At 45.0% G+C, this 12,517-nt stretch overlaps 1 protein-coding gene across 1 annotated transcript in view; it reads left to right on the top strand.

Moving 5' to 3' along the window:
• Positions 1-12,517, top strand: part of usp44 (ubiquitin specific peptidase 44) — a 52,918-nt gene that overhangs the window by 26,116 nt on the left and 14,285 nt on the right. The window contains exon 3 of the mRNA XM_043713306.2: positions 10,629-10,827. Within this exon, the coding sequence (XP_043569241.1) occupies positions 10,629-10,827 (199 nt within the window). The remainder of the gene's footprint in view (positions 1-10,628; positions 10,828-12,517) is intronic.

Genomic DNA, 12,517 nt, shown 5'->3' with positions numbered 1-12,517 from the left:
GCAATTAATGTAGCTGAAAGTTGTTAAATCCCCAGGACCTGATCATCTGTGTTTGAATATTTGCTACAGAGCTAGTTGATGCATTGGTGATTACGTTCCAAACTCCTATAGATTCTGGAATGATGGCTACTTATTGGAAGCAAGCAAATGTCATACTAATATTTAAGGGAGTGAGAAAACTGGGAAGTACAAAACTGGTCGATTTACATTAGTAGGGAAAATGCTAGAATCTATTGTAAAGGGTGTTATGAATAGACATGTTCTAATTGGGTATAACCTGGATTTGTGAATGGGTAATCATGTTTGACAAACCTTTTTAAGGTTTTACCAACAAAATTTATAAAGGAGAGCCAATGTTTGGAGTATAACTGGATTTTTGGAAGGCTTTTGATAAAGTCCCTCATGTTGAAAAACATTCAAGCATGTGGGATAGGGGTAATGTACTTGCATGACATGGTCAGCCAAAGGAAGGATTGTTCTCATGTTGGCAGACAATGACTAATGAGGTACTGCAAGGATGAGTAAAGCTGTCAGTGTGTCAATGATTTGGAGGTAGAAACCAATTGTAATATTTTCACTTTTGCAGAGGATACAAAGCTATGTGAGAATGTGTATTGAGAAGTATGAAATGGCTTCAAGAAGATTTGGACAGGTTTTAGTGAATAGGCAGGAACATGGCAGATGGAGTGTAATGTGGGAAAGTTAAAATTGTCCACTTTGATAGGACCAACAAATGTACAGAGTATTCCTTAGATAGTTAGAGATTGGACAGTGTAGAGTGCAGAGAGACTTAGGCGCCCTTGTTGATCAGTCTCTAAATACTAATATGTCAATGCAGCAAACTATTAAGAAGACTATTGGCATGTTAGCCTTTACTGCAAGAGGAATGGGGTTCAGGAATAGTGGAGTCTTGTTCCAGTTGTATCAGAGCTTAGTTAGACCACACCTGTGTACTGTGTAGTTTTGACCTCCACATCTCAGGAAAGACAATATTGCTGTTGACAGGATGGAGTGCAACAAAAGTAAATGAGACTTGTTCCTGGGATGGTTAGGACTGACCTATGAAGAGAAATTAGGTAAGTTGCACGTGTATTCTCTCAAGGCTTAAAAAGTGAGCGGTGATCTTATTCAAACTTGCAAAATAGATAAAGGGCAGGCAGAATAGATGGAGATAATGTTTCCCTGGTGGGGTATTCTAGAACCGGGGGCTTAATTTTGGTCCAAGACAAGGATTTTTTTCTTTACTAAAGGCTGTGAACCTTTGGAATTCTGTACCTCTGTCAAAACTGTGTCTTTAAGTATGTTTAAATTGATGGATTTCTGATTGCCAATGACCTTCAGGGTTATGGGGACGGTCTGAGTAAGACATTGAAGTGTTCGATCAGCTGTGATCATATTGAAAGGCAAGGCAGGTCTAAGCTGAATTGCCTACTTGTGTTCCCTATATTCCTGTGATTCAGCACTTACACAGCATTTACTCAGTATGTGAAGAATTATTAACCAGTTTAGGATTGTTTGTTGGGCTCACAGCTCGTTGAACTTGTGTATACTGGAAGCTACACATATTAATATGCTGGGCCCTGCGCTTTGTAGATAGAACTGTCATTAAACTGGTCCTTTTTTTTTGAAAAGCTGTTCCTTTTGTCCTTTGGTTTTTTTTCAGAGAGGTCTTAAACTCTCTGGGCTCCAAAACGGCTGGGTTTGGTACAGAGATGAAAGGCCTTTTTTGTTTATATGTAAACAAATGAGTCTTTAGACCAAAGCTTTTATGTTTCTAGAAGTAACCTGTATAAGTCAAGAGGGCATGGCCAGCTCTCTAGCTGAGTAGTTCAGTCCAGAACTAGTCAGGTTCAGCTGTGGAGCTGTTTGGAAACAGGCTGCTAATCTCTGTCTCTCCTTCTGCCCTTCTAACTTCGATCTGTAAGCCTTTGTTTCACTTTTACTGTGTTTTAAGGGGTTTGCTTATTGGGACTGTTGTATATATTTGGAACAGCATAATTAAGTTCGTTTAGATAGACTGAGTTCTGTATGGGTTCTCTATTCTGTTCTTTGTGTTTCATTGTGTAATTTTGTGAATAATATTTTCTGTTTTAAAATCTGGTAGTCAACATAGCTAACTTACTGCGGATAATTTTCACTGTACACTTACTGAAACAAATTGCCAAGTTGTGGTTGGAACTGCCTACTTAATGTTTTGAGTGGTCTGGCCTAGTCCATAACAGAACATGCATATGCATTGTTTATTTCAGTTCAACAAAATAGGTAGGTGACAGCCATTCTCGATCAGTTTCAGGGCAGTGCCATGACCAATTAGTCTGCCTGGTTTAAAATCTCAACAAAGGTTGGCAGCTAACTGTTAGTCGTTGTTAATCAGTGCAATCATCAGAGTACACATGGCAGCGAATAGCACTATTCTGTTGTATGAATGCTCTTTCCTTTTACGTTATCTCTTAGAAATAATCCTGATGCATGCAAGATTGAAAGCTTTGTCAAAATATCTCTCAAGTTCTATAGTACCAAGTAACTAATTCTTTAGTTGCGGAGTCGTCTGTTTTAAAGTCTTTTAAAATTTTGGATGATTGTTGCAGGGCATTTGAGACGTGCTAATACTTCCTGAAGCCTGGGATTTCTTTAAATGGCTTTTTATCTGAAAATCCAAATTGCTATTTTTAACAGTATTGACTTGCACGCAAACAGTAATTGTGTTAATTATTTTATTAGTCATTTAGTTTAATCACTAACCACTTTAGTCTAACCTTGATCATGATAACCACTTTTATTGAAGAAAATATGTTTGCAGAGTAGCATGTGTCAAAGTCAATTCCTGTTAACAACAACAGTTCCTTTTCAGATCAGTTGTTTTCTGTAAATTTCCAGATCTTGGTAGGTCCCTAAACCTTAATGGCAGCAGGAAATTATTTGCTTTCATAATGCTTTGTGATCTAGAAATCTGTTTGAAAGTGTAATGCCTGAAGTATATCAGTATATTTGCTCTAAATATTTTACCATTGCTAACAATAAATCAAATAATTAGTGAAAGGGCAGAGAGAGACCAGTGTACTGGTTATTCTGTTTGGTGTAGCTTTTAACATCAGGTACAAGTAAATCATTTCCTGAACCAGCATTAATTTGTTTGTACACTGCACTTTAGTTGCGAAAAAAAAATTTGTGCTTCAAGTTTGAAATCCGAATCCAAGAATTACATGTCTGGGTTTGTTTTAGTTCCGGGTTTTTCAGAATAGCTCGTGCAGGCAGTATTCAATTCTTTTTAAATTGGAGGAATACTACACACAACTTTGCCAATGTTGCAAAAAGGTGGTTATATTTAATATATGCTAAATGTACCACTTTTCATTAGCAGGCACCGACCACTGCTGTTTGGATGAGTGAGCCTGAACAGGTTTGTCCAACAGGTGACAGTGTGGTGGGAACAAGGGGGTGAGTGGATGATAGGTAGGTGAGGGCACCCCATGCTGCACTGTGTCCATGATCCTAAGAACTTATCCTATCCCAGGCTGGAGAGGAGGAAAACCCACTTGTGTATAAATTCCACTGAGGCTGACTTGGAATGTGCCCCAATAGGGCTGAAAGCATATTAAGTGTATAAACTGGTGCAATTTAAATTCAATGAATTTTAAAAAGTCCTTAACTAAAAGCCATCTCAGTGGTATTGATTAGTACTAAGTTGTTGCAAAACACATTAGGTCACTAATTTTCTCCAGGGAAAGAAACCGGTCCTGATGAGATGTGGCCTATATTTGACTCCAAGGCCACTGCAATGCAGTCTAAAATGGGCTAACAAGCCCTTAGGGCTGACCTTACCAGTGCTCACTTTCTATGAACAAATCAAAAGATCTTTGAGATATGATGCTGATGTATTTCTTCATCTGGGTTTCAATTTCCAATCTAAAGAGCAATTAAACTGACTTCATACTTCAGTGCTCCCTCATCTACAAATCATACTTTTGATCTAAGCCTGTTTGTTTTACTATTAGGGTTTGTGGACATGAAGGCAGCGCACACCAGACAAGTTTACACTCCAAGCTCTGACTTGAGCTTATATATTCTGCTGATTCATACAAAATGATTCTATATTGTATACATTTATGGTAAGAAAATTTGAATGTTGGTTGCTGTTTTTGTCCTTGCTTTAAGTAATTAGTGAATTAGAATTTAAGACCGACAAGTGTAAACTAAATGTCTCTCATTGTGTGAATATTAAGAGGCGTCAGATAAACTGAAACTCCTCCAGGTTATCGCTTGAGTTTGATGTTAAATTGGCCAACCTTAGGAGTCATTTTCCATTTCCAACAATGTTGACTTTTTTCAGTTGTTAAAAGCATCTGTGTGTCTTTTCAAGTGACTTGGGTATAGTTATTTCAGACTTTTGGCATAGTCTTTGACTCATTCATGGACAGAACTCAGTAAGTGTAGAGGCGTGCACTCATGTAAGCCCTACTTATAGGACTCAGTGACTGTATACAGGGAAAAAAACATTGTCTGATAGGTTTATGGTGGATAATTTGTACCATTTTGGCTCTGGTATCTCAGTTCTAGGAGGACAGATTGCTAACTTTTGAGAGGCTATTCCCAATCATTTCAGGTGTAATGTTCCAGCTTCTTACAAGGTCAGTGGCAGTTATCAATATCATGTCTGATGAACACATGAACTGTGCAAGTATGAAACGTCCTTTATTAAAATATCCATCAAAGTTACAAAATATGTTGTAGAGTTCTTTAAAGGTAAATAATACCAATGCTCTATCTGTGTCATATCTCTTTTCCACATCCTGTGAATGATATTCTGCAATATGAGCTCTTTCAGTGTCTTTTGAGTAAAACATAGCATTTGCTATTTCTGCTCTTGAACAGTTAATGGGCCAGTACAAGATAGCATGCTGTGAGCAGAAATCTGTTGCTGGAAAAGCGCAGCAGGTCAGGCAGCATCCAAGGAGCAGGAGAATCGACGTTTCGGGCATAAGCCCTTCTCCAGGAATGAGGAGGGTGTGCCAAGCAGGCTAAGATAAAAGGTAGGGAGAAGGGACTTGGGGGAGGGGCATTGGGAATGCGATAGGTGGAAGGAGGTTAAGGTGAGGGTGATAGGCCGGAGAGGGGGTTTGGGCGGAGAGGTCAGGAAGAAGATTGCAGGTCAAGAAGGCGGTGCTGAGTCCGAGGGTTGGGACGGAGATAAGGTCGGGGGGAGGGGAAATGAGGAAGCTGGAGAAATCTGCATTCATCCCTTGTGGTTGGAGGGCTCCTAGGTGGAAGATGAGGCACTCTTCCTCCAGGCGTCGTGTCGCCATGGTCTGGTGATTGGAGGAGTCCAAGGACCTGCATGTCCTTAGCGGAATGGGAGGGGGAGTTAGTGTTCAGCCACAGGGCGGTTGGGTTGGTTGGTGCGGGTGTCCCAGAGGTGTTCTCTGAAACGTTCCGCAAGTAGGCGGCCTGTCTCCCCAATGTAGAGGAGGCCACATCGAGTGCAGCGGATGCAGTAAATGATGTGTGTGGAGGTGTAGGTGAATTTGTGACGGATATGGAAGTATCCCTTTGGGCCTTGGTGGGAAGTGAGGGGGGAGGTGTGGGCGCAAGCTTTTTGCATTTCTTGCGGTTGCAGGGGAAGGTGCCGGGAGTGGAGGTTGGGTTGGTGGGGGGTGCGGACCTGACGAGGGAGTCGCGGAGGGAGTGGCCTTTCCGGAACACTGATAGGGGAGGGAAATATATCCTTGGTGGTGGGATCTGTTTGGAGGTGACGGAAATGACGAAGGATGATACGATGTATCTGGTGGTAGGTGAGGACCAGTGGGGTTCTGTCCTGGTGGTGATTGGAGGGGCGGGGTTCAAGAGCAGAGGAGTGGGAAGTGGAGGAGATGCGGTGGAGAGCTTTGTCAACCACATCTGAGGGGAAATTGCAGACTTTGAAGAAGGAGACCATCTGGGTTGTTCGGTATTGGAATTGGTTCTCCTGGGAGCAGATGCGGCGGAGGCAAAGGAATTGGCAATATGGGATGGCATTTTTACAGGGGGCAGGGTGGGAGGAGGTGTAATCTAGGTAGCTGTGGGAGTCAGTCGGTTTGTAGTAAATGTCCGTGTTGAGTCAGTCGCCCGAGATTGATAGAAATGGAGAGGTCTAGGAAGGGGAGGGAGGAGTCTGAGACGGTCCAGGTAAATTTGAGGTCGGGGTGGAAGGTGTTAGTAAAGTGGATGAAATGTTCAAGCTCCTCGTGGGAGCACGAGGTAGTGCTGATACAGTCATCAATGTAGTGAAGGAAAAGGTGGGGGTTGGTGCCAGTGTAGCTGCGGAAGATGGACTGTTCCACATATCCGACGAAGAGACAAGCATAGCTGGGGCCCATGCGGGTGCTCATGGCTACTCCTTTGGTTAGAGGAAGTGGGAGGATTGGAAAGAGAAGTTGTTCAGAGTGAGGACCAGTTCAGTCAGTCGAAGGAGGGTGTCAGTGGAAGGGTACTGGTTGGGTCGGTGGGAAAGGAAGAAGCGGAGGGCTTTGAGGCCTTCGTGACGGGGGATGGAGGTGTATAGGGACTGGATGTCCATGGTGAAGGTAAGGCATTGGGGGTCAGGGAAGCGAAAATCATGGATGTGGAGGGTGTGGGTGGTGTCCCGAACATAGGTGGGGAGTTCTTGGACTAAGGGGGACAGGACTGTGTCGAGGTATGCAGAGATGAGTTCGGTGGGGCAGGAGCAGGCTGAGACAGTCAGTTTTGTGGATTTTGGGCAGGAGGTAGAAACGGGGTTGTGGGACGATGAGGTTGGATGCGGTGGATGGGAGATCCCCTGAGGTGATGAGGTTATGGATGGTCTGGGAGATGATGGTTTGGTGGTGCGAGCTGGGGTCATGGTCAAGGGGGCAGTAGGAGGTGGTGTCTGTGAGCTGGCGTTTAGCCTCAGCAATGTAAAGATTGGTGCGCCAAACTACCACAGCGCCTCCCTTGTCTGCCGGTTTGATAGTGAGGTTAGGGTGGGAGTGGAGGGCTGTATGTTGCGAGGGTGAGAGGTTGGAGTGGGTGAGAGGGGTGGACAGGTTGAGGCTGTTAATGTCGCGGCGGCAGTTGGCTATGAAGAGATCAATGGCGGGTAAGAGGCCAGCACAGGGTGTCCAGGTGGATGGGTGTATTGGAGGCAGGAGAAGGGGTCGTTAGAGGGTGGGCGAGAATCCTGGTTGAAGTAGTAGGCGCGGAGGTGAAGGCGGAGGAAGAATTGTTCGATGTCTCGCCGCGTCCACCATCCACCTGGACACACCTCTTACCCGCCCTTGATCTCTTCATAGCTAACTGCGCCACAACCTTAACCACCTCAACCTGTCCACCCCTCTTACCCACTCCAACCTCTCACCCTTGCAACATACAGCCCTCCACTCCCTCTGCTCCAACCCCAACCTCACTATCAAACCAGCAGACAAGGGAGGCGGGGTGGTAGTTTGGCGCACCAATCTTTACATTGCTGAGGCTAAACGCCAGCTCGCGGACACCTCCTCCTACTGCCCCCTTGACCATGACCCCAGCTCGCACCACCAAACCATCATCTCCCAGACCATCCATAACCTCATCAACTCAGGAGATCGCCCATCCACCGCCTCCAACCTCATAGTCGCACAACCCCACACTGCCCGTTTCTGCGTCCTGCCCAAAATCCACAAACCTGACTGCCCCGGCCGACCCATTGTCTCAGCCTGTTCCTGCCCCACTGAACGCACTTCTGCATACCTCGACCCGGTCCTGTCCCCCTTAGTCCAAGAACTCCCCACCTACGTTCAGGGCCCCACCCATGCCCTCCACCTCCTCCATGATTTTCGCTTCCCCAGCCCCGAGCGCCGTATCTTCGCCGTGGACATCCAGTCCCTATACACCTCCATCCCCCATCACGAAGGCCTCAAAGCTCTCTGCTTCCTTTCCCACCGACCCAACCAGTACCCTTCCACTGACACCCACCTTCGACTGACTGAACTGGTCCTCACTCTGAACAACTTCTCTTTCCAATCCTCCCACTTCCTCCAAACCAAAGGAGTAGCCATGGGCACCCGCATGGGCCCCAGCTATGCCTGCCTCTTCGTCGGATATGTGGAACAGTCCATCTTCCACAGCTACACTGGCACCGCCTTTTCCTCCGCTACATTGACTGTATCGGCGCTACCTCGTGCTCCCACGAGGAGCTCAAACAGTTCATCCACTTTACTAACACCTTCCACCCCGACCTCAAATTTACCTGGACCGTCTCAGACTCCTCCCTCCCCTTCCTAGACCTCTCCATTTCTATCTCGGGCGACCATCTCAACACGGACATTTACTATAAACCGACTGACTCCCACAGCTACCTAGATTACACCACCTCCCACCCTGCCCCCTGTAAAAACGCCATCCCATATTCCCAATTCCTTCGCCTCCGCTGCACCTGCTCCCAGGAGGATCAATTCCGATACTGAACAACCCAGATGGTCTCCTTCTTCAAAGACTGCAATTTCCCCTCCGACGTGGTTGACGATGCCCTCCACCGCATCTCCTCCACTTCCTGCTCCTCCACCCTTCAATCCCGCCCCTCCAATCGCCACCAGGACAGAACCCCACTGGTCCTCACCTACCACCCCACCAACCTCCAGATACATCGTATCATCCTTCGTCATTTCCGCCATCTCCAAACAGACCCCACCACCAAGTATATATTTCCCTCTCCTACTAGCGTTCCGGAAAGACCACTCCCTCGTCAGGTCCTCACCCCCCACCAACCCAACCTCCACTCCCAGCACCTTCCCCTGCAACCGCAAGAAATGCAAAACTTGCGCCCATACCTCCCCCCTTCCCACCAAGGCCCAAAGGGATACTTCCATATCCGTCACAAATTCACCTGCACCTCTACACACATCATTTACTGCATCCGCTGCACCCGATGTGGCCTCCTCTATATTGGGGAGACAGGCCGCCTACTTGCGGAACGTTTCAGAGAACACCTCTGGGACACCTGCACCAACCAACCCAACCGCCCTGTGGCTGAACACTTTAACTCCCCCTCCCACTCCACCAAGGACATGCAGGTCCTTGGACTCCTCCATCGCCAGACCATAGCAACACGACGGCTGGAGGAAGAGTGCCTCATCTTCCGCCTAGGAACCCTTCAACCACAAGGGATGAATGCAGGTTTCTCCAGCTTCATTTCCCCTTCGCCCCCCCATCTTATCTCAGTCCCAACCCTCGGACTCAGCACTGCCTTCCCAACCTCTCTGCCCCCACCCCCTCTCCGGCCTATCACCCTCACCTTAACCTCCTTCCACCTATCGCATTCCCAACGCCCCTCCCCCAAGTCCCTTCTCCCTACCTTTTATCTTAGCCTGCTTGGCACACCCTCCTCATTCCTGAAGAAGGGCTTATGCACGAAACGTCGATTCTCCTGCTCCTTGGATGCTGCCTGACCTGCTGCGCTTTTCCAGCAACACATTTTTCAGCTCTGATCACCAGCATCTGCAGTCCTCACTTTCTCCTAGCATGCTGTGAGCATCTTGCCAGAGTTTGCAAGCGTGACTACATTGGTGTACATCTTGGAGGATGCAGTTATTGAATTTGGGGAGCCTCATTAAGAGACGGAAAACAAATGAAAATACATGCGTGGAATGCATATTTCATTAAAGAGATTTGAATTTTGGGACATTTGACATTCGCAAGGCAGCATGCTGAAGTAGTTGGCTCCTGACCGATCCGGTCATTCATAATTTACATGTGCAAGCAGTTCACAGGCTAATGTTGCATTGTCATTCTGACAGGCTGGAAGGAACCAGTGTGCATTTTTAACTTTGCCACTGATCAGGACTATTGATTCAAAATCTATCCTTGCATCGGTGTCCTGAGCCTGTTAATGTTGGCATTGTGATATGTCCAATCTGGTGTGGTACCTGCTAGTCCTGTGTGTGCATCCACTCGAGCACAGGAGCCAGCTGAATTGCTTGACCAGCCTCTTATCAACTAGTGCTGTTATAGTACCTGTACCAGCAAGTTAGCAATGATTCTCAAAGAGCTTTTTAGTTGCAATGACAGACTTGCATTGAGATAGACTTTGATATTGTGGAACGCATTGAACATGCCTGTCTTGAGAGGCAACCCCTGTTTCTGACTATCCTTTTGTCTGGGATACTGAAATACCCACCACTGCTTTAAAAATATTTCTTTGGTAGACTGATCCAGAAAACCCAGGAAAAAATGCTTTAACTTGTTAACAGAAGCATAAGCCAGTTTGTGTATTTGCTACAAAATTGGCTAATGTTCATAAAATTCAAAAACTTGGAAGCAAGCTATTAATCATGTAAGTTTCTGTTGCATTTAAATATAAACTTGATCCAGCTTCGTATGAGCACCTATTTCTATTTGAAATGCTACTAGGCTGGTCTTCTACAAACACAACTAAGATATGAACTTTTGAAGTTCTGATGAAGGTTGCTGTACCCTAAATGTAATTTCTGATTTCTGTCCACAGATGCTACCGGACCTGCTAAGGTTTCCCAGAGATTTCTGTTTTATGAACTTGGAATGTTCCTTACTATATGAAATTGGGCACTTTATTCAATTAGGAGTGAATTATGAGAGGTCAATCACTAGTTATATCACCGCTTTGTATCTTTCTGAAACAGGTTACATGCCTTGCTTGTGACAACAAATCCAACACGATTGAATCCTTCTGGGACCTTTCTCTAGAATTTCCTGAGAGATACCACTGCAATGGGAAAGAAGCTGCTTCCCAGTATCCTTGTTCATTGACAGAAATGTTGGCAAAATTCACAGAGACAGAAGCCTTGGAAGGGAAAATTTATGCCTGTAACCAGTGCAACAGTGAGTAAAGAGCGTGTACTGGATATGTTTCCTGGAGATTTAGAATTAAAGAACAACCTGGTATTCTTTCTGTATTTGCATCACTGTTTAGTATCAGACTGTTAAAATTGAGTAGCAGCTGTGTCCTAAACTGGAGAAAGTTCAATTTAACGTGGTGTAGCAGGTAAAGAAAATATTTCTCTTAGTTCAAGTTTGGCCATTTCAGAAGGCAGTTGAGAGTCAACCACATTGCTGTGGGTTAGGAGTTGCATAAAGACCATGCAAGGATAGCAGATTTCTTTCCCTAAAAGACATTAATGAATGAGTTATATTTTTACAACAATCAATATCAAAATTAGTTTATGGCTCCTATTACCGAGGTAAGCTTATGTTTCACATATTTGTCTGCATACCAACAGCTCACATTCTTTCACTATTTAAAATATATTCTGCTCATTTATCTTTCCCTCCAAACCAATAACTTAGCACTTCCCCATTTGCTGTTTTCCTGTCCATGCACTTAAGAATTGTGCCTTTGCATCTACCTCCATTTACTTTCCCATTGAACTTTGTATCAAGTGAACTTGAATCCTCCACTCAGTCCTCTCCTATAACTCAGTAATACAGATAGTGACTAACTGGACCCCAGCATCTGGGCAGTCATCCGTTTCTGTGACTGAAAATGATTGTTTCATGTATGTGTAGTATCATCCATCTGTTCTAATGTGGCTTTGAAGTCTGATTGCAGACTTGGCTTTCTGCAGGTTTGGATAGGATCAGTTAGAGTCATGGAGTTAACAAGCATGGAAACAAACCCTTTAGTCCAAATAGTCCACACGTACAAATTCCCAAACCACCACCTGCCTGTGCTTGGCTCATATCCCTCTAAGCCTTTTCTAGTCATGAACTTCATAGAATCCCTACAGTGTGGAAACAGACCATTTGGTCCAACAAGTCCACACCGACCCTCCGAAGAGTAACCCAGACAGATCCATTCTTCTTCCTCTATTACTCTACATGTACCCCTGACTTATGCCCCTAACATACACATCCCTGAACACTATGGGCAATTTAGTATGGCCAATTCACCTAACCTGAACGTCTTTGGATTGTGGGAGAAAACTGGAGCACCTGGAGGAAACCCGCGCAGACACGGAGCAAATGTCATACAGTTGTCTGAGGCTGGAATTGAACCTGGGTCCCTGGCGCTGTGAGGCTAACCACTGAGCCACCGTGCTGCCCTTATCCAAATGTCTTTTAAATATTGTAGCTGTACCTGCATCCATCACTTTCTCTGACCGTTCATTCCACACATGAGCCATTGTTTTTTTTTTAAGAAAAGGTTGTCCCTCATGTCCTCTTTAAATTTTTTTCACTTCTCTCCTTAAAAAAATGCTCCCTATTTTCGAATTTCCCCTATAGAAAAGGGAAAAGACCCTTGCCATTCACCATATGTATATACCCAAGATTTTATGAACCTCAATAAGGTCATCCCTCAACTTCCTATGTTCTAGTGAAAAATGTCCCAATCTTTCTGGTCTTTTTTTTTCCTCAAACCCTCCATTCCCAGCAACATCCTGGTAAATCTTTGCTGTACCCTCTCCAGTTTAATAATATCCTTCCTATAACACTTATTGTTGACTTTGCCCAATCTCTGTGTCTTGCCTTGTGATGCACACTCAGAACAGCTTGCTGATCTGAAAATGCTCCC

The sequence above is a fragment of the Chiloscyllium plagiosum genome, unplaced genomic scaffold (assembly GCF_037043375.1).
Source record: "Chiloscyllium plagiosum isolate Xiang-an unplaced genomic scaffold, Cpla_swu_hap1 HiC_scaffold_23, whole genome shotgun sequence".
Taxonomy (NCBI): domain Eukaryota; kingdom Metazoa; phylum Chordata; class Chondrichthyes; order Orectolobiformes; family Hemiscylliidae; genus Chiloscyllium; species Chiloscyllium plagiosum.
The sequence above is the reverse complement of the archived record's forward strand: the minus strand, read 5'-3'. Positions and strand labels throughout refer to the sequence as shown.